The following is a 23,156-nucleotide window of genomic DNA, read 5'->3' as shown; positions in this document are numbered from 1 at the left end:
TGGAAAAGATGGTAGAATGGGGAGTTATAACTGCAGTTTGACTTGGATATCTCTGCATGTAACAGTAATGCTTTATGCCTTTTGTTGGAATGTGGTATCTCACTGATGTAAAATGAAGTGTAGAAAAAATCATAGCAAAATTAAGATTAAAAATAAGATTGTTTTGCTTTCATTTATTCCTTTCAGGTAGTTTTGGATGTTGGCTGTGGAACTGGAATACTCTCTATGTTTGCTGCCAAAGCAGGTGCCAAGAAGGTGATTGGAGTTGACCAATCTGAAATCATCTATGAGGCTGTGGACATCATTAGGTGGGAGAAGTTGTGGTTGTTAGTTTTCTGTTTCTTTATAGGAATTTAAAATAATTTCTATAATTTTTCTGTTTTACACTAAATAAAAGCCCTACCCTGTCAACTGCTCTCCCCTAATTCAACGTTGTTTGTTGAGAGTGTATCCTGTCCAGTTAGGTCGCTTAAGGCATTCAGTAGTATCACAACTAGAACTGAACACTGAGGGTACCTGGCTACCAGTTAGGATTCGTACTCATCCTCTCAACTCTTGAACCTCATGGTCTAGACGCATCTCCTTTTTCATTTATCCACTCCTCATGTCACTACCTTGCCTGCAGAGGATATTTAGGCAGGCTGAGCAGATGTAAAAATCAAGCAATGACATCCGAAGACTTACAGAGGATTTCCTAGGATGAGGTAGGAGAAGCGTAAGTGTCGATGTGCGCTGTTGATAGCTGAAGCCTGTAGGTTTTTCATTTAGGTGGATTTTGTAAGAGCAACTGTGAAAATAAAATCCAGGTAGATACTGAAGAATTTGGGGGTGACAGTTTTTTTTTGTGCAAGCTCAAGTGGCACAGAAGTAATGTTGTGCAGAATTTGTTAGGTACCACTCACACATTGGTGCAGCACTGCATACTTGGATGCTGTAAAATTACTCAAATTAGTATCCGCTTGGGAAAAGCACCATGTTAAACCTTAAGTGCTTGTTTGACTAAGAAGCTTTTTTGGCTCAAGAACTCATTCCTTAAATAGAACTTTTCCCTTGAGTCCCTGACATCTTCAGAATGGTTGCAAATGTGAAATAGTGTTTTGTATCTAATATACTAGATTACATATTTAGGGCTGTTATAACTTTCAACCAGTGCACAAAGTCTTTTGTGTGTTTATACTTAGGGGAGAGTAGAAGTAATAGTAAATATGTATTATCTTTGGGGAGGAGAAAGGAAGACCTCTAAGAAAAAAATTAATCAAAACTCTTAAACTCTTAAGAGTGATGAATTGCCACTTGAACTACACAGCAAGTCATCATTAAGGCTGCACATTTATAGGTACTTTCTGCTATAAAAGGTTCAATTCAGATTAAAGTCTCCAATTCGCATCAAAACAATTTATATTTGTCTGGTTAAAACTACTTTTCCTAAAGGCATAAAGCTGATAAAGTCGTAGTGGTGTAACAAATATTTATTGGAACACTAAACAACTCTAGCTTAGAAAATGACTGTTGGAGCATACTTCTACCTGTGATTCTAGTGTGTACTCAAAGCTTTTGTCTTTACCAGGATTCAGGTTAATTTCTATCATGCTAATTACTGGAAATAATGCAACCTGTGTGTCTAAGTAAACAAGAATATATATCCTGAGTAACCTTAAAAATAAACTTACTTTGAACTAAATGATTACCTTTTTCTAGCTGTGAATAGTCCCTGTAAGATTTCTAGCACAGTGAATGACTTGATTTTTGTCACTCAGCACTCTTAAGCTAGAATAGAAAGTTGAAGTAGACTTCCTAAATCTCAGTTTTTCCTATAATGTGTAAACTACATTGGTTGGTTTGGATTTTTTTAAACATTATAATTGAAAACGAGTATGTAATGAATTAATCTTTTTCCTCTCTGTTGTTTTAAATCATGTCCTCGGATGTGGTCATTTAGAAAGTTCTCTTTAGATGTCTTTTAGTCCTTCTTAAATTATTGTTGTGGGTGGGAGGTCTTTAACATTCCTCACTTTGAACTTCTGGTTTTACTTCTATTTAGAGTATTAAGTATGATATTCATTAGTAATTAGTAATTAGTAATGAACTGCTGTCTTCTAATAGAAGACTGTCTTGTGTAGAGGATTTAATTGATCTTTGCAAAAGCCCATGTGTTCAAGGAGGCCTTTGACCCTTTCGTTTCCCTCCCTTCATACTCATAGTTCTTCCATTGTCTTTTAGATTGAATTTTTAATGTCATTACTGGTCTGCCTTGAAAGCCAGGCAGAACGTAAGAGTAAGATGTCAGGAGAGGGAGGGAAGGAGCAGAGATAAGAACTGCGGTGGGAAGATAAATTTCTGTGGTGAGAATGCTTTTCTGCCCTCTCTAAGAATAGCCATGGTAATAAAGATATGTGCAAGAAAGGCTAATATGGTTTGCCAAGAAGAAAAACAGTGTATTTCAGGCATTTACACGCTTAATAATTTCACTATGATGCAGTTCTTGTTTCAAAAGCTGTAGTCCTGTCCCAGTCCCTCCCTCCTTACGCAGAATGGTTGTACCATGACGTGCATGTGAGGTAATCCCTGATCACTGCAGGTACTGAACATTGCAGATGCTTTTGCCCAAATCACAGTGGGGAGGGCGCCTTTACTGTGGAATAACTGTAGTACTGATTTAGAGGGAAGCTTTGTTCTCAGTGACTTAGCAGCTGGTTTGGTTAAATAAAAAACCAAGTCGTGCAAAACAGCTTTGTAAGGAAGTTAATTTCCATTGCTGTCCTGGTGTGGTGAGTAGGCTCTGATTGCTGTGGAGGTCAGAGGAGGAGAAATGGAAGCAAGCAACTTTTAAATAAAGAGGACCAGCAGTTTTAAATTGTCTTCTCTGTTTTCCTGGTTTCTAGAACTTGCACATTTGCATGCATGGCACGTTGGAGGTATACAGATCTACTGCCTGCCATCTTCTCCTGGCACTAAATCTGCTGCAATTTTTAGCTACTTGGAAATGTTCCCTCTGAAGTATAACTGAGAATAGTACATTCTAGTGCTTCTTGATTAGTTAAGCCAAAAAGTTTGTGGGGGGAGGAAAGTGAAACATAGATGTCAGTATAATTCTCTTGACAGCATAAATTTGAAATAGAAACTAATTTGTTCATGTTTTGACTTGCAGATTAAATAAACTTGAAAAGATTATTACATTAGTCAAAGGAAGAATCGAGGAAGTTCATCTGCCTTTGGAAAAAGTGGATGTAATTATATCTGAGTGGATGGTAAGGTGCATGGCTATTTTTTCAAGTTATTTTCAGAAGAAAATGTGTTTTATTTCACTTGGAAAGTTATTCTATAAGTGATGCTAGTTTGTTGTTTTTTTTAACCAAAGCATCTATCATGGTTCCAACAGTGTCTTTGACAATGTCAGACATGGGATGGCATGGTGATTATGTGGTACAGGGACACAATTCCTGGTCCCTCTTGTTCAAGCTCTTTCAATTCAAGCTTCTGTAAGTACAGTTGAGCTGCTTTGGGTGGATAAAGTTTCTGTTACGTAGTTGGTTTGGAAATCTGTAAAGCACTCAGTCATACTGTTGTGGCTGCTCAGGTGAAAGTAATGAAGAAATATTGTATTAGTCATCTAGCCAGCTCATTCTGGTGGCTAAAATACCTTCAGTCTGCAAATTCGGCTAAGGACTCTGCCGACTGTGCAGGAAAGGTGATAAGAAGGGGAGGCGCCGCCTTTGGAAGTCTTCAAATACTGGGAGAAAACAGCATTGCTTGTCATTGGTGGGTTTTAGCATAACAGTGAAAACACTAATTTAAAAGTACAAAATAAGTGTGATGGACAGCAGTGTCTAAATGAGCCATCTTTTGGAGTCCGTTGGATTTCAGCTGTTGGCCTGTTACCTTTTTTGTGTGGTGACCGATAACTGTAACACACCTCTCCTTGCTACCTGCCATTAATCCTAATAAAGAAATCTGTGTTACAAAGCCCAGTGCAAGCCTGAGTTTCATAGTGACATAGGAATGCCATATCAAAAATGTTGTAGGAAACATCTCTTTGAACTGGTTTTTTTGTGAACTTCTGCTATTCAGTATCCTCATATCACTAAAAAAGCACTTCAAAACACAGGTTTTCTTCATGCTACTTCCAGCTGTTGGGACTTAAAAATTCCTTTCTGCCTGAAATTTAAGATCAGTAGTAAAACTTATACCCAATGTTAGTTGTTTCTTTGAGGTGTTTGTTTTGTTTTTTAACAAACTGTGGCTATTCTGCCATAAACAATGGCCTTTGATGGGCGGTCACACACTCATTATGGATCCATATGTATCTACCTGCTTTTCAGGGAAAGATGAAAATAAATTGGTTTGCTTTTTTTTTTAATATATATTTGTTTACTATTGCATGTGTCAGTGAAGTAGAAATCTGCAGGTTTTCCTCCACTTCTGTAATGTATGTTATTTTAGGCATCATCTTAATTTAGTGTTGAGGTCACTAGTTTCAGGGATACTTTAAGCCATTGGCTTAAATCGGTGATTTAAAAATAACACACTTTGGTTGGTGTTTTCTGACAGTATGGTGGCTTCACTAGAAATGTAATTACAGTTTTTTCAGAGGAACTTCTGATCAGCTGCATAATATATGCACCAAGATAAATGTTCACAAAATCACATTTCTCCTTCTGGAGACCAAGAATTGGTTTTAAAAGGAACCTGGGCAGGTGAGCTGAAGTCAAGTTGTGAACCAGTGCCTCTAAGATGACCCAAAGGTTTTCAAAACTCAACTCTTGTAAGAAATGAAATATTTAATGTTGGATATTTTTCTTTTGTGTGCTAATTTACCTTTTTATGTCGTAATTACATAGCCACGTGGACTTCACTTAATTAAGTATTCTAAATATTTAGGAATGTTAGGATTTTTATAGGTTTCTGCATGACAGAGATAAAGAGGACAATGCTGTGGGGTAAGATTGATAGCTGGACAGTGTACACACTGTTCCAACACTGTCCAGAAAGCAGCATTATGTTGCCTAATGCAGATGAAGATTCCTTTTTTTTGGCTTTCTTGTGTGAATTTATTTTTTAATTTCCTTCCCTACATGATACAGTGTGAAATCAGTTCTTAATATGTGAATGTAAGTGCTTGGAAATGTTGGAAATGTTGAAGCATGAGAGCAAAAAAGAATTCAGTATATCTCAGATTTTGCCTCTGTATGCAGAGGACCTGTAAGGACTGGCAGGAAAATTCACTTTTTTTCTTTGCAACAAAAATATGAAAAGTTGCAATTCTGTTTAGAAAACAAGCTGCTTTTAGATTAGTAAATGTCAAACCCTTTTGTGGAGCTTTTCTTTAGAGCTGTGTCTGAAACATCAGAAAATTAAAAACAAATATGAGGCAAGAGAGAGGAAAAATACTGCATTCTCCCAGGATTAGATTAGGCTTTCTGAAAAAGCTGTCACATAGAGCAGTGTCTTACAAAAGGTACTGCACTGCATAATAAGCATCTCAGTGTGATGGTTTCTGATGATCATTTACTTAATTGCAGAAGTGACCTATGACTGCCACAAACTGCTCTACTTCCCTCTCTTTCATTTGTAAATTTGTTCCCTTAAATTATGGATAAATGGGAGAAGCATCTTAAATATTACGCACTGGGCAGGGTTGTGTGAGTGCATGTGTGTCTGTGTAGAAATTCGTATTTCAAATGCATATTTGCCATCTTCCAAAATAATACTTTCCCAATTTAAATTACTCTGGATATCTTCTTCTCATGTTCTGAGTTTACAGGCTGAATGAAGAGCAGCCATATCTTCAGTGGTTTTATTTAAGCCTCTGAAAAAAATTAGCAGTGAACTTGTTTGTAACATACTAAATTCAGTTTGTGACATCTGAAGTTTGTGTGTTTGACAATGTCAGCATCATACCAGGACATTTCTACGATTGTGTTAAATTCAACCCAGTGTGTAAAACACAGAGGAAGGCAGGAGGAGGTGTGAAGAGTTGTGAGCTGTTCTCTTGGTGTCCAAAAGGCAGGTTGCTGAAGATTGAGGGATTCTTGGAATTCGATAGGCCCAGATAAAGCTGTTCAGACTTTCGCTCCGAAGACAGCTGGACATTGTTTTTAGCAAAACTTCAGTGAAGTCTGCAACCTGACACAAGGGACTTCTTGTGTGCTATGAGCCAGGAGCACAAGGGAGAGCAGGTGGTCTGAAGGGCCACTTTACCCAGTGAGCCACATTGCCTTGAGAAAGAGTACAAGACTGGCCAAGTAATAGTCTGTGCTAATAAGCAAACAGATTCTCCAAGGAAAAAGTCTGTCAGTTCTTAGAGAAAGGTTTTTTGGATGTAAGAATGGGTGAATTTTATATAAAATACCACTTCTGACCTTGTTTTTGTGGAGGTTTCCCTGACCAGGACTGTTTGATGGTTTGTATCAGGGCTGCAAGCTTCTGATGCATCATCCTACTTGCCTGCATAGAGCTCTGATGTGTGAGGCCTTTAAAAACCTTAATTTGTGTAACTGAAAATTCGTGTACTACTACCAGTCTCTGATATTTTGTTACTTGTCTGCTTGTATCATAAGTCACCTACAGATAAATCCCTTCTTATTCAGAGTGTAGACTTACTTGCATTCCTGGACAGGAAAATATGACATACAAAAGTGACTGAATTACTGCTCATGTATTTTAAGTAGGGTAATTGTGAGCTTCATAGCCTGCTTATTGAAAAGATGAGTGCAGACAGAAACAAAATGTATGTAATGCTTTTCTGGAATGTTCTTGCGCAGCTGCATCTGTGTGCAGCTGTTTCTTGCCATCAGTATTTCTTTTGCTTCCTTTCTCTAGATAAAACCATAAAACTAAAGGTTTATTCACTTGAGAATATCTGCATTTCTTGTTTGTAAAGAGTCTTTGCTGTGAGAGACAATTGCCTGAGATGGTTGTCTCAAATACAATGTTAGTATACATGTTCTCATAAATTGGGGATTTTATGCAGTGGTTTATGGTGCTGAATATGCAGTAGAGTTATACAAGATAAAACTGGAGAAGAGATGGACTATCAGATTAAAATACACTGCAGGTACAACCCAGTACTTGTCTTTTAATCATGTCTTTGGTCAGATATATAATATTTTCTTTTCTCCTTTTTCTTTTCTTACTTTTGTATTGCTTTTTCTTTTTTAAAAAATAATTTTGAAATTACATGAGGATGGGCTGTGAACAGAGGCATTCAGGATCTAGGGAAAAGAAAAGGAAGTGAGCATGTCTGAAACACTGGAAACCATCTTCTCTCTCCTTCCTCCTTTCCCCTCTTTCTGTGAGGTATACACAGTTATTTCCTTGCATGATTTTTTTTTTGTCAACACCCGTAATTGGGAACACCTTTCTGCTCTTCACATTTTCCGGTTTGGTGTTCTCACTTTTATTTGTTTAGGAAACAACAGGGTATGCATAATGATAAAGTCAAGCTGTGATTCTGAAATTTTTGAGCATGCTCTGTCAGTAATGAATTATTTCCCCTTTTTTTTTCTTTTTTTTTTTTTTTTAATTAAATTGTACATGAGAGATCAGCATGAAGGCATACTTAGCATGTGGGAGATGGTGCTGCAGCAGAGCATGCTGAAGTGTTTATGTGTAGCTGCTGCTTGTCATCTAAGTGTGCTGCAGGTTTGGAGGGAATTTTGTCAAATAAAATGTAATTTTTCATTACAGAGTGGGCCACACTCTGTATTTGTTAATGTGTATTTGTGTATTTGTTAATGCCAGGTTAAATTCTGTGTTAGAGATCGGAATCCATTGTCCAATCTGTGTTGCATACCTTCTGTAACTTGCTTTACTTTACAGGTCAGTGGAAATCTTGTAGTTAGAAACTTCTGTTTAAGAAAATGCTGCACATTTTTTTATACCACTGGAGATTAAAAAAAGATAAAGTTGACTCTCTGAGCCAGTGATTTGATAGCTGTTTTTTGTCTCATTAAATATTCAGTATTGGGAATCTGCAGAACCAGACCAGGTTCGGTAATGTTATAGAAAATAATTAAATGCATCTTTGATAGATAGTGGAGGGGAAACACAATGCTTATTCAAGTAGTTCAACAATTCTTCCAAATTCTATCTTTACCCTTTTTTTTGCTGTATCAAAAATTCTACTAATTCTTGCTGTTCTAAACATGCTAATCCACTTTTTGATGCTTTTAAAGAGCTTAAACTCTTTTTCTCCATAAGGATTATCGTATAAATACTGAAACACTAAAGCTAAAAGAACTTGAATACTTATATTTTGATCAGTTGGTAAAATATTTTTATGTAGCTTTGAATTAAAATGGAAATGAATACGAGAAGGCTGTAGTATATTTGAATAATAAGGAAAAAATTAACAGTGCAGGATATTAAGGCATCAAAGATTTATGAGCCTTTTATAATTCTGTTAGGAACACAGAATACAGATATAAAGGATATATAAGAAATGTAGCAATATTCACATTCCTCTGGATTCAGGGGACTCCGTGGGTGTGTCCTAGGGCATGCATGAGACAGGGCAGGTGTGTGCTTGCACAGAGTTGCTCACAGTGCTGTGTAGTTCTGTTCCTGTCTGGATTTGTTTATATGGGGCTTTGTTGTTAGCTGGAGAACATTTTGTTTCACCTTTGCAAATATAAAGAATAGGGAACTTCATGTTCCTTTTGAGAAGGAAATGGCCAGCTTTTTAGTAAAAAACACATAATGGGACAGCATAAAATTTAAGGTGTTCTGTGCATTCGGGTTGTCTTTAATAGAGAATGTCACCTTTTATGTGTCTTAGTTTAGCCACTATCAAGATTGTACTAATAATATACAGCTCACAGATTTGTATAATAGACTTTTTGCAGTGATTGATTTTGAGGATGTCACTACATGCTTAAGAAAAAACAAACCCTTGACCATTTTTTGGGAAAAATGTCAGGTGTAATTCTCTTTCCAGAAGGCTCCCCTACAGGTGGGGCAGCAGGCTGTGAAATTGCATTCTAACTTACACTACAGATGAGCCCAGCATGCTGAGCAAAATGTTTTGGTGTAAGTACTAAATTACTTGATTCAGTACCATTGATGATTTATGTAACTTACAGGAATGCTGTAATGAATTGGTGGGGAGAGGGAGCTGGGAGTGGGGGGAGAACCAACAGTGCAGGAGTGGAATGGTCCAGGAAAGGATGACGAGAATTTTTCTGTATCTCTCCTGAGAGACTGTTTTCCAGCTATACTTCTTGCACAGGTTGGCAGGCATAGTTAGTGGGCAGAAAGAGGAAGTGAAGAGCTGATCCATGAAGATGTCGCTTTATGAATTACTGACTCTTGCTACTGACTAGTCTCCAATAAGTCCTAGAGATTACCTTTAAAATAATGTGAAAACAACTAATTTTCAGTTAAAGGCATCTAAAAATACTTTTTGTGAGGTAAACATATTCTATTTTTAAGCCATAATGGTATAAAAAAGGAAGTTGTGGTTCCATGCTGTGCTTTTGGCTTGCTGTGGGCATCAAACTATCCCTGCCTGACGCAACTGGAGCTCCAGGCCTTTTCAGCTGTTCAGCAAAGCTTATTGCTCACAGTAGTTGCTCACAAGGTTGCTTCCTTCTGGCACTTACTCTAAGGATGTACAGAAGTTGGGCAGTAAAGCAGAGTAGGCAAGATTGGGAAAAAAAGTTTTCAGTGAAGAAGAAGAAACCAGAAGAAACAGATTGAGAAGAGGACATGGCCATTATTTTCACACAGTGTTCTTTTGAATACAACTATGTCATGCTTCAAGTTTCTGGGATTTTCAGTTTGTATTTATTTTTGTTCTGAAGGCTGCAGAAAATGGCATTTATAATCAATTCTGAACTTTAAGCATTGTTTTAAGGTCACTGAGCCCAACCCAGCACTTCAAAGTCCAGCACTAAAGCATGTCCCCAGGTGTCACTTTCACCTCTCTTAAATCTCTCCAGAGCTGCCCTGGGCAAGCCTGTTCCAGTGCTTGATAACCATTTCAGTGAAGAAATATTTCCAAACATCCAATCTGAAACTTCCCTGGTGCAGTTTCCTAGCTTTACTTTGTTAAATTACTGCTGACTGGGCTTGTAGGACTGCAGATCCTGAAGTCTGGACTTCAGTTGTCCATTTTGTTCTTGCCAACTAAATCAATCCACACTGCTAAGCCGTGTTTTAAGTAAAAAGAAAATTAGGTTGCTAAATGAAAATTTAAAATCTTTGTTGGTGTTTGTCTTAATTGATTTGGTGGTGTGAGGATGTAGATGAAATATGTTACCATATTGAGTAACGATGCTCAAACTTGGAGGACAGGAAAGGTATATAATAAGTATATCCACTGGAAAACAAAGGGCTGTATATCATAAATGTGCAGTTTGTTTAGAAGGAGTTGAGAAAGTGGGTGTTCTTATAAAATACGGATTTTATTTAATAATGCTATTTGAGTTTTTTAATATTTCAAGTATTTAAATAAGGAATGTTTTCCTTGTTTCCTGAAGTTTCTCATTGAAGTTTACAATAAGTTATTCTAAACACCAATAGCAGTGTGATTAACTTGCCATAAAATTAATTTTAACCCAAGAAAGCCCTAAGCAAATCTGGATGTAACTATTTTTATCTTGAAAATTTTGCAAGTCCAGGTGCTGCTAAATGATGTAGAACACCTAGAGAACTGATGTCTTCGGTACATGATTTATTTCCACTTCTCTTAGTGAGCACTGCTCAGAGTGATACAGAGCCACCACCAGGTTGCAAATATGAAGTAGCAAAGATGTGTTCCATTTGGCATTTCTCTAACAACAGTTTCAGTGTTACTTGCAGATCTGAAGGGGAAAGGATGTTTTTTTATAGTTTATTTTTATTTTCCTTAGAACTTCACAGTTATTAAAAAAATCAATACATGCAACTTTTCTCTTGCTTTGAATTAGATGTCTTTTGATGCTGGGTAATTGTTGGTGTAGATGGCATATTTATTTTTCTTTGTGTGCTACATATTTGTAGTTTGGGAAATTAAAGCTTATACTTTATATAATAAATTTTGAATTGACAGTGCTGTTGTTGAGAAGCTCTCTGGGAGTATGGGCTTATAATGCTCTTAAACTGTGTTGATAAAGCCTATCTGTAGAATGACTAAGTGTAAGAAATACAATGATTTCTAAATTCTTTCCCTTTTCTGTAAACAGGGTTATTTCCTTCTCTTTGAGTCAATGCTGGATTCTGTCATCTATGCAAAGGACAAGTACCTGACAGAGGGAGGCTCAGGTTGGTGCTCAATTCTTTTAATAAATTTAGCTCTGGGGGGAAGCTGAATGAACTCAGAGATTTAGAATAAGCTATGCATGGATGAGAAAGTTGCCAGTCTCAGTGAAAAATGTTTCCATTAGTAGGAGCTTCAAGGCATTAATTTACTATATGGGCTATAGAAGAACATTAGATGGGGTACCAAGGTCTCAAGTTAATGCTGTTTTGAAGAATAGAGGGGGCTATTTATTCTTAAATACAGACTAAATTTTTCCTCCCTAATTCTTCTTCCCACACATGTAGGCATTTGTTTTCCTCTCCTGAAATCCAAGTTTCTGCATAACGATGAACAGAGGAAAATAAGTTTTATCCTATAAGATGTTATCACATCTTACTGTTTGAGTAAGCTACTGTGGATTAGGGAAGATGTGAACAGGGTATTTTCCTGAGGGATGAAAGTTGTGTGGGGAGGACATAGTTTCAAGCACATTAAATAATTAATGGAATTAGCACTGTTTCAGTTCAGCATATTTATCCTGGTGGTAATATGCTCTTTATGTCTAGAGGATAGGGCTGTGACAAAACGAAAGCATTTGCTTTGAAGTAGAGTTCTCTTACCCATTTAAATAGCTTAGATAGTGTCATCTTAAGCAGTGTTTAAATACTTGTAAATACTTATTCCCCATGTGATGCGGTTTTGTGCACGAGTTCTGCACATGCTTAATTCCTTTGTCAGTTTGGTATTTCATATTGATCTTTCCAATTGTAGTCATCAGTCTGGGGTTTTTTTTCTCCTTTTGTGCTAACCATGCACACAGTTTCACTACGCTGATCTAATGATTGGATTAATGACTGTGTCACAGTGCTTGCTGCAGTGCTTCCCTGTGGTTGCAGTGAGCTTTTGTGTGCTACAGAGTGCAGCAGGAAAAATGGGGTTTTTGCAGCTGCTCACAAATCTGAATATACAAGCAAGAGAGGTCTTAGAATATTTAGTAGCCACTTGAGCAGCATGACATAATAAGAGATTTTTTGTTTTCAGTAATGTAGAATGGTCCAGCCACATCAGGAACACAGGTGTGTGCTCTGTGTAGATGTATGCTGATAATTTTACACTGCAATACAGTTAAATCCAGGGACATTTCCTAAAATCATAGGGAATCGTTTTATGTTTAGCTATTACTTCCAGAGCCTTCTAAAAAGGGTCAAAAAATTCTGACCTCTGTTTAAACTGTATTGTTAGTAGGTTTATTCTTGGTTTGTAACTCCCAGAAATTCCTTTGAGAGATGGGGTATCCTGGTTCTGCAGTACACTCATCCTTTGGGGTCTGACAATGGTCTTTCTTTGATTCTTGACAAAGCACACAGTGCTGTACAGGCACCAGTGGGATTTCCAGTTCTGTCAACAGTTTTATTAAGGTGCTTGCAGTTACTGCTCCTCTGCCAGCTTGTCCAGGCTGTGGCCTGGGTCCATGAGAAGGGTGCTCAGCAGCACAGACTCTTCTGCAGTTCTGCTGAATTGCACATCCAAATCCAGATGAGCCAGAACTAAGAGTTCACTCTGAGGTGAAGCCTTACCAGAGAAACTCCTAAATCTGCTTAATTTTATCTAAAGCCACTTGGTACTATTGAGCTCAAGATCATTATTACAGAGAAAGTTCGAAAGCTGAAAAAATCAATAGCAGAAGCTGCAGTTTGACCAGATCTTTCAGTGATTGAGCCGGGAGTAGAATCCAAATTTCCAGATATGTGTTCAGTCAGTCATATCGTCATTACTTCAGTTCAGCCTATTGGCATACTGGAGTGGATTGTGCCAAACTGTTCAGGGTAATGCATACGGTATAGAATAGCTTTATTTGGGAACATAACATTTTTGCAGCCCAAGGCCCATCTGTTTCTTCTTTAGAGCTGTTGCTCAAGTATAGATTTTTTTTCACAGACTTGAGTCCAGTTTGCATTGTCGAACGGTGACAAAGGTAAGGAAGGTGTCATTCAAAATATAATACTTTCAAAAGATAATGCTCCTTTACATCAAAATGGTGATGGTATTCACTTGGAGTTATTTCTGTGTATCTGGAGGATTTCTGTCTTCCCCTTCAGCATCCTGAAGTTTGTGAAGCATTGCTGAGGGCTGAAGGATTTCCCATCATATCCTTCCTACCACATGAGTTGTTCTGGTGATGGATAGGTCATGGGCACTGAGTCGAGAAGGACACAGATGGTCAAAGCCATGAATCAGGGAAAGCTCTGAGGACTGTGTGCTTTTGTTCAATCAGCATTTTGCTCATTTCACCTGTGAGATGGAATAATTACTGAATTACAGGCTTAATGGGAAAAAAAGTGACTAGTCTGTCAGGATTGCACGGTAAAGTATTACAGAAAGAGCGAAGGATTTCCAGGGAAATCAGGGATAATGGGGAAATGGCAAATGCAATTTTATGCAGATGCTTTTAAATATGTACAAAACTCCACAGTGTTAAGATTATTTAGGTTGATATTCAGATAGCATTGCTTACATTTTCAGTCAAATCTCAGTACACTGTATAGGACATGGGTGGGTCTGTAAATTAATGAATCGCTGTAGTCCTCTGCCTGAGCCCTCTTGGTGGAACACTGATTTCTTTTTGTGAAGTCTGAATAGACATTGTCCACTTTTGCTGCTATTAAATAATAAAAATGCAGATTAAATAGGAGCATTTTGAGTTTACATTTTCTCTTGTTCTTAAGCATATTGTATAATCGATTGTGAGTTCAACTGCTGATTTAAGGATTTGCTGTAAACAAAGATTTAATAAAAACTGATTATGATCCAGTTCAAATATTTTATGCTTGATAGCATAAAAGTGATTAGTGATAAGCAATAAAATAAGTGATTAAATTTCTCTTTGGTTTACAGAATGTCCCAGAAATTTGGACTAGTCAGAAGAAGGAAGTTTATTAAGTAGTTGATCACATTTTGTTGTGGATTTAGTTTTCATTTCCAGTGGCACTACAATACTCCTGTGTTTAGCTGGGGACTGCCAGTCTTTTAATCTCTCTTCTCACCATACCACTGCATCCTATGAAACCCATTTCCCTAAAAAATAATCCCTCAAAGGCTCTTGCCCCTTGCTTTTGTTGTCTGTATCACACTGTCTTTTAATTTTTGGAGCATCAGTGGTTGCTGTTGAAGGTGTGAATGCTGTGAAGTAAAGCCAAGTATTGTATTTGTGCACTGTTAAACAGCAGTGGGAAAGCTTGGGGAAACAGACTTCACTTAGTGATGGCTCCAGCAACTACCTGCAGATACTCCCACAACCAGATGATGATGTTTTGTGCTTGTGTGACAGCTGTCAGGTGTGCTGGAACCAAGTGGTTTGTTTTGGACAGGACAATTTAACTGTGTTCCTGTTTGGATTCTCATCAAACTGTCTTTGTACTGCTGAGTTAATTGTAGGGTGTTCCTGGAGACAGCTTCTACTCTGATTTCCTCAGCTGCAAAGTAAGGGTGATGATAGTTTACCAATGGGACTCCAATTTAAGCTTGTTGGTATTTATTTATTCTGCTTTAAACAGTCAGCAAGTGAGAAGAATATCAGTGTGCTTACTTTAATGTCTTTATAGAAGAAAAAAACTTCCTTAGTGTAGGTTATTCTTTACAACCACTGTTTATAAGAATATTTCGTTTGGCAAAGAACTGTTCTCACTATATGAAAGGTCTAATTTCAGTTTGCTGCCTCTATCTTCTATCTCTGTTCTGCAAGGTAGAAAATACTGCTTTTCTGACCTACCATGCTATACCAATGATTTATTCATTTTGATAAGCTATAATTTTAAGCAGAGTGGAAGACAAAATTAATTTTACAGTTCACCAGATTTTAAGCAGGAAGAGAGAAACTTGGCTTCAGTTGTATCAACACTGTCCATTTCATGTATTAAAATAAAATAAAATAAAATAAAATAAAATAAAATAAAATAAAATAAAATAAAATAAAATAAAATAAAATAAAATGTGTTAGTTGACATTTTGCTCTGAAATCAGGTCAAGAATTCAATGTATATAGCTTTAAAGCTCTGAAGGACAAAACATGGGACTTTCTTTTTGAAAAGAAACCTAGCTAAATATAAATCGAGCTTCTTTTACTATTTGTTAGGGTTATAGACAGCCATGTACATATCATTTGTTCTTTGTGGGTTTTCCAGGCAGTTAAGATTGCCAGGATATTGACTGATTTGTTGGCAGCTGTTAAAAAGGCAAATGTCAGCCTTGCACTACTGTTTGTAAAAGGTGTAAATAGTTACTTGTTCTGAAGATGTTCTTGGGAGAAGGAAAAGCACAAATGTGAAAATAGTGTAAAATGATAGCTTTATCCTGAAAGTGGGAGGGAGGGTATCCATGAGGTTTTCTTCTGTCTATTGGGCCACTTCCTACTCTTCAGATACAGACAGAAAAGTGGTTATTTCCAGAACCCAGAAATAAGTTTTTGGGTTATAAGGTAGGAATCAGCCAGAGCTGATAGCAAACAGTAATAAAACTCTTGAGTAAGAATATGTGCTCTTTTCTGAAAATAAGGCCTTTTCATAGAGGCTTCTTGTTATTGAAAAGTCCTCACCTGAATTTCTGTTTGGGTGTCTGCAGTTATGAAATATGTTTTAGGTTAGTCTTTGTATAGAAGCCAGAATAGGCTGTTCCAAATTATTTTCTTCAGACATCAAGTTTCCAATCATTTTCTAGTAGTAGGATTCAACTACAAAGATATATTGTTATGAATAGGATATACCAGAGTAGTGTGTGAAAATTAATTTTTTATGTCTAGTCTCTTCTGTGGGAAGAATGGGACTCTAGAAAGTAAAGTAGCAGAAAGTGTCTTGTCCAAGAGCTAAAAAAAGTTCTTTTTAAAATTCTTTTGAGATGCTAATCACTTTTAGACAAAAGAGTAAAACAGTCCTCTGTGTGTGTAAAATAAAATTTCGCTACTCTGTTTCTGTTGTTACAGTTTATCCTGACTTGTGCACCATCAGTCTGGTAGCTGTTGGGGATATGAATAAACACGTGGACAAGCTGCTTTTCTGGGAAGACGTGTACGGCTTTGACATGTCTTGTATGAAGAAAGCTGTCATTCCAGAGGCTATTGTGGAGGTGCTGGATCCAAACACACTGATATCTACAGCCAGTGTCATTAAGGTACCATATTACTCAGTGCTTAGGAGGCAGATGAGAAGTTTCCTTAGTTTATGGAGGAGGCGCAAAAATTTACATGGCACACAAACTTTGGCGTCTTCGGAATTATGAAAGTGCAGTATGGTTCTTGCTGTTATGACTGGAAGGCTTGTATTAATTGCTTTTTTTACCAACTTTGAGCTTTTAGTAAGGTAATTTCCCCATATTTAGGCTGTTCTCTTCTATGATTTCTTCTTTCTAAAGCCAAATTTACTTTGGCAGTGCTCTATAGGTAACAGTGCATGCATGTCCCTTTCTAATCCATGCCGTCATGACCAGTCACTGTCCAGCTCAGATGTAAGGGCTTATCAAACTTTGTCATTGTACAGCATGTAGCATAACTGTTGTGCTGAGTAGCTTTATACTCATTTGTTCTTGTTTAGCCATCATGGTTTTTAAAATAACTTAAAATCAATGCATGTGCTTGTTGGCTGGAGTTACAGTACAAAGTAGTAAAATTAATGAGTTGGGGAACAGTGGCATTATAGGTAAATTGTTCTAATCAATAGCTATCCCACAGAACAAATGGATAATATTTTGTAGGGAAAGTTTAAAAATGTTCCCATTTATCACTATGATTATTACAGAAGGTACTTTGGTGTGTTTGCTCTCATCAGGTGCTACTTGTTTTATATAGTTCATAATGTAACTTTTCAGGAAGGAAAATATTCCCTAAAGAAAGACAAGGCAGCATGAAAAGTCATAGAAGGCTTTGGGTTAAAGATTATCCAGTTCCAACTCTCTGCTCTGGGCAGGGACACCTTTCACTATCTCAGATTTCTCAGGCCTCCCTCCAATCTGGCCTTGAATAATTCCAGGAGTGGGGCAGCTGCAGCTTCCCTGGGCAGCTTGTGCCAGGGTTTCACCACCCTGTAGTCAAGAATTTCTTCCTAATATCAAATCTAAATCCTAATACCAATCTAAAAGACCTTCTATCTTTTAGTTGGAATCCATTCCCCCTTGCCACTTCATGCTCTTTGAAAAAGTGTCTCTCCATCTTTCTTCTAGGCTCCGTTCAGGTACTGGAGGCCACAATTAGGTCACTCCAAAGCCTTCTCTTTTCCAGGCTAACCAGTCCCAATTCTCTCAGCCTTTCCTCACAGAAGAGGTGCTGCATTACCTTGGTGGCCTCTTCTGGACTCACTCCAACAGCTCCATGTCCCTCTTTAGCTGAGGACCCCAGAGCTGGATGCAGAAATCCTGCAGAGGAGGGAAGAATAACCCCATGTACCAACAGAGACTGGGGCCTCCTGACTGCAAAGCAGCACTGCAGAGAGGAATTTTGGAGTTCAGGTTGACACCAAGCTAAACATGAGCCCATGACACACACCCCTTGTGGCAGAGGCAGCCAGCAGCCTCCTAGGCTGCATTAGGAAGAGGATTTATCAGCAGCATCTCAAGAGAGATGCATCTTCTCTTGCACCCTAGGCTGGGCCCCAGGGAGATGACTTCTGGATTGCTGTGGCCAATCTGTGCTTCCCCAGTGAAGGAGTGAGGTGACTGTCCTGGAGTGTGTCTAGTGAAAGACTGCAAAGGGGATTTTCCAAAGGTCTCTTTCAACCTCAGTTATTCTGTGGTGGATACAAAGCCAATCTAGCAAGTCAAACTCCCCCCAGTTTTAACCTGTACCAGTTTGATGATGTAGTTTACCGTGTGACTACATGAACAAGGAGTAAAATAGGTAAAGATGTCTGTGAAAGTTGCTTATTCTCAACAAGGGGATGCTGTCATAAAGAAGCAGCTTTCCTACTACTATGTGTAGTTCCATACCACGACTACTGAAAGTGTCTGTTTATTTGGGCATGTGAGGAAGAGTAGTTTCAGGTGTTTTGTCACACGGGATTTGGTAGTTTTTCAGTCTCTTCCCGTTTTAAGGAAAGCTGAAATAGTGTTGCTTTATAAAAGTTGTCTCATAAGGAGAAGAACTTGAACAACCTTTGTCTAAAGGGAGATCTTAATTGACATTCCTCACTGTTACTGACAGAATTTTATTACCATTTTTGACAGCATATCGACTGTAATACTGCATCCTCTCCAGACTTGGAATTCTCTTCTGTTTTCACCCTGAGCATTACAGTGAGCACACAGTGTACAGTAAGACAATTTCAGTTTCTTCATACATGGTTGGTATCGCGTTGGACTAAGAGGCAATCCATTAATTATCCTTCATTTATCATCAGTCCTTGCCTTGAAACATTCATTCCTGCAGTACAGAGGTGTCAAATGAACTCTTCCTATAAAGAGAGATGAATGTAAAAGTCCAGTAATGGTGTTATGGGGTAATACAGGTAGGTGAGGAAAGGGAAGAGTAAGGAGCCTTTGCACTGGGATCTTTGTGTTTTTTTCTCTAGCCATTTTCTGAAATACAAGAAAGTCTGGTGTTAGCTTGCCTAAGTAATGCATTGAGGTTTCAAACACTACGTTATAAGCAAGGACAAAATGGCCTAATTTTTACAGTAACCTCAGTAATTTGCTTTTATATTCAATACAAATTATAAGTGCTTTCTACCAGTTTATTAAAACACCATAATCAAATTTGACAAAAGAGCATTATGCTCTGAAATCAGTAGTAAAAACTGAAATTTTTACCCTCTGGAGAATTGTGAAACTTCTGGGAGTTTCATGCTTAAGTCACATCAGAAAATCAAGTGTAAAGGGGTGATTTTTAGCTTTCTTCTAATATTCAGATTAATCCTGCTGCAGCTGGTTTATTGGGTTTTTGCACAAGCATACAAAGAAGAGCTGCAGGCTTCCTCTGACATAGACACAAAGAATATGTTTCTGTATGTTATAAACTGCTTAGGCTGACGACAAAATCTTGGATGCCTGTGTCAGGCAATGTAATTCCTGGTTTGGATGTTAGTTCATGCTGCTGCATTTGCCAATGTTTTCGCAGAGTAACAGTCTACATAAGTCTGTTGGTGTCAAAAAGTGGCATTTTCCCATATACATAGTTTAAATCATAATTTTTAATAAATTAGTAACGTGTACAACTACTTTATATATATTTGTCAATTATCACCAAATTAGGTAAATACACATTAACTTTTTTGAGTTTATTAAATGGAAATCTATAACTTTTACTGTGCATACAAATTAAACACCTCCTTTTTCAAGGTATCACAGGATAATTCTAGTTGCCTCAGGGCAGGGTCAGGTTTGATTTGAGGTCAAGCTCCACTGCAGCCCTGGTTTAATTTTCTTAATATAGCTACATTTGAATAACTGGTTAAATAGAAATGTTTACAAAATGTTGGTCATCTTCCTGATGTTTGGGTAAAGTAAAATAACTTATTTTATAAACATCATTTTCCCCAGCACTAGGCTCTTACAAAAACTTCATTTCGGTTGTGTGATTTGGTGGCATCACTGGCATATAAATCAACATGTATACCTGCATTTTATTACTTCCAGGAAGGAGGGAAGTGGGGGAAGAGCAGTGTTTCTGAAATTTTGCAGTGAATGCAGGTTCTAAAAAATGGTCAGAATGTTGTAAAGTATTTTGCACTTCATCATTTAGGTTTATTGACACTTTGAGTGAAATTTCCACAGTTTCTCTGATGGATTGTGGAAGTTTAGTTGAGGGTTGACAGTTCATCCATCATATCAGGCTGCCTAACGTTGCAGCAAATGAACAGTAAAAGTCCATTATTTAAGTTGAAATTTTTGAGGAGATGCTTTAAGATTGCAGTTTGTCCTTTGAAAATAATATTTGATGTTTTTCTTGTTTGCATGTGTTTTTGTTATTCTACTGGTTTTCCATTTTCTGCACCAAAAGAGAAAATTGCCTACATTTCCCAAAATTCTAGGGTTTGTACTTGTCTCTTAGGATTTTTCAGGACGTTTTAAAAATATGAACATTTAAAAATATCTTTGCTTTATTTACAAAAAATATTCCAGAAAAATAACAATTTGGAAATCTATCTTCATATGCTTGTATTTAATTTCAAAGCAGCTTTTCTCAGCCATGGAAGTGTGGAAGCAGATTTGGTTGTCTTATTCCTGGTGTTGCCATCAACATTGCTGATAGCACAGCAGTGTTACCATCAGGACTGTCTCTGTTGAATAATCTGTCCTTAGAAACCAGGCAACTGAAGAATGTAGGGACTCATATTTCTGTTATTTTTTCTGGGGATCCTCTTGCAGACCAGCTCCTGGTTTGCAGTGTCCCTGGCTGTGGGGGTGGGTTTCCATGCTCCCTCCCAGGGCACTGTGTGCATGCAGAGCAGTGTGAGGCAGACATTCCTACACTGAAGTGTGTCAGCAGCATGGAATGAATGGATGGCTGCTGTTGCTGAACTTGGGAAGTAATTTAGCAAGTAGTTAGAGAAAACGGCTATGGGCTCTTCTGATTGGAGTGTGTAACATAATTTTGAGGAGCTAAACTCTTAGCTGGCATCTCTAGAAGTAACAAGCATATCAGGGTCTGCTGCTTCCTCCCATCATCATATTTGCCTGTCTGCGCTAACAGGACAGGATGCTGGAAAAGCTGACAGGAGTCAGAACCACAACTGCAGTTTTTTACCAACTCATTACCACATTTGCTCTGGTTATGGCTTGGAACACCCCCAGGATCCCTCAGGCAGGAGAGACCAAACTTGATGGTTCTGTGGCAAAATCATAGAATGCTTTGACTAGGAAGGGATCCTAAAGATCACCTAGTTCCAATCCCCTGCCATGCCCAGGGATCCCACCCCTTGGATCAGGTTGCTCCAAGCACCACGCAGCCTGACCTTGAACACTCTACAGGAATGGGGCATCCACAGCTGCTCTGGGGATCCTGTGCCAGGGCCTATCTTCACAGTAAGAATTTCTCCCAATACCTAATCTAAATGTCTCCTCTTTTAGTTTAAAACCATTCCCCCTTGTCCTAACACTATCTGCCCATGTAAAAACAATGTTAAATTCCTCTAAAATCTGTCCTTAGTTTTTCCTCAGCTGACTGTTTTTTGTGTTTGGATGAATGTACTAAGGACATGCATGCCCAGCTGTCATGGTGAGCTTGTGTTAAATAGAAAAGCTGTGCAGTTCACAAAACTAAGAGCATAGCATTGACACATCTAATTTGCTCGTCCTTCCACCTATTTGAAACTACTCTCCTACATTTATGTGACCAAAAAAACCCCTAGCAAAGTGCTAGGTCATGCTCATAAGGGGTGAGCCTCACATCTTACTATAGGTGCATCTTGAGTGTATTGCAGATGCTCCTGTAGTATATTGAGTCATAGCCTTAAAAAATTACTAAAGCTCTAAATAGTTTTTTTCTTCCAGATATTCAAGAAATTAAATAAGTCTTCAACAAAAGTTCTAATACACATAAGAAGTACAAAATAATGGAGCAAAAATAAACATTTTCAATATGACCCTTTATGTACTGGTTAGTCTTTTAGAAGTCCTGAGACAGGGTGGGATAGTTAAAGCTTTTTTTCTCAGAATATATTGCTTCTGTTAATTTTTCCTTCATTCCTCGCATGCTTTGCCACAAAGAAGCATTTCCTAGCATTAATTTTATATGTCATTATTTTAGCTTTCAAAGATTGAAGATTTTCAAAGCATGAAGTGGTTGCATGGAATCATTATATAAAATGGTTCCAAAGTACTTTTATTGCAAGTTGACTTTATTTCAGTCCTACAAAGATAATAGCAAAACAAAAAAAAAATTAAATAAAATTAGCCTGCAGAAGTGCATTTTCCTAATAAACAGCTAGGGTTTGTCACTGCTGATTTTCATGAGACATCTGGCAAATACCAGTTAGTAGATGCTGCTAGAAAAATATTCCATTAATTGTATTCCAAGTTGATTGCTGTGTGAGCTTTTGAGATAAAATATAATGGTGATTACCCTCAGTATAGAAATCAATTGACAAACTTTCTCTTTTGTTTGCAAGCATTTCCCCTGTGAGTCCATCAAGGTTGATCTTTCCTAGCTGAATAACAATATCCCTTGAGAGGAAAATGGCAGTATCTCTTCATTGCTCCCAGGAGATCTTGTCAAAGAACAGGGGATGTGCATAAAAAGTGGGAGGGAGGAAGGGGGTGAAAGAAGGATAATGAACTAGAGGACGTGACTGATGTATTAAAGCCTTCAGGAGGAAAAAGGGAGATTGAGTTGACTAGAGAAAATTATTCTGACTAAGGAAAAAATCTTTGCTTGTTAAAATTTTCTTAGATGTTGGGCAGTTTCATTTCTTAATATCTGGTCTTCCACTTGGAAGCCAACAAGAAGTATTACAATATGAATCTTTGGTTCTAACCTTAGGTGAAAATTTAAATTTTTAAAGCTAGAAGTTGGAAATCTGGTTTGGGTACCACAGTTAAACCCCATAATGAATGCCTTATTTCTGAGTAAAGGAAATACTGCTCTACTGTGTTACAAAGCAGGTTTTGTCCTTCTTATCTGTTTACTTATCTCTAGCCTCCTCTGCAGTGATGTCCAGATTATTCTTTAAAACACAAAATTTCTGGGTTTTAATTGCCAGGGTTTTTTTTTCCCCTGCAATAAAAACACAGCAACTCTGGTGCATGGATGACAAACATTCCATCTCCATGCCTGGATAAACTCCATCAAAAGCACATTATCTCCCACTTCTGTGGCCAGCTGTCTAATTGTATTTGTTGTAGCCACTCACTGTTGGAACATGATACTAGTGAAGAGCAAGAATGATAAATTACTCACTGTAGGTGATCATGGTGATGATAATTTTTAATTTCCTTGTTCCTAAGTGAATTGGTAAAGCTG

At 37.7% G+C, this 23,156-nt stretch overlaps 1 protein-coding gene across 1 annotated transcript in view; it reads left to right on the top strand.

The window, feature by feature from the left end:
* PRMT3 (protein arginine methyltransferase 3) overlaps window positions 1-23,156 on the top strand; it is a 55,416-nt gene that overhangs the window by 15,347 nt on the left and 16,913 nt on the right. Inside the window, exons 8-12 of the mRNA XM_056492390.1 lie at window positions 187-308; window positions 3,149-3,248; window positions 11,163-11,241; window positions 16,194-16,381; window positions 18,425-18,511. Of these exons, the coding sequence (XP_056348365.1) occupies window positions 187-308; window positions 3,149-3,248; window positions 11,163-11,241; window positions 16,194-16,381; window positions 18,425-18,511 (576 nt within the window). The remainder of the gene's footprint in view (window positions 1-186; window positions 309-3,148; window positions 3,249-11,162; window positions 11,242-16,193; window positions 16,382-18,424; window positions 18,512-23,156) is intronic.

This window comes from Oenanthe melanoleuca, chromosome 5, assembly GCF_029582105.1.
Source record: "Oenanthe melanoleuca isolate GR-GAL-2019-014 chromosome 5, OMel1.0, whole genome shotgun sequence".
In the NCBI taxonomy this organism is placed as follows: domain Eukaryota; kingdom Metazoa; phylum Chordata; class Aves; order Passeriformes; family Muscicapidae; genus Oenanthe; species Oenanthe melanoleuca.
This window is presented reverse-complemented; position numbering and strand designations above follow the sequence as displayed.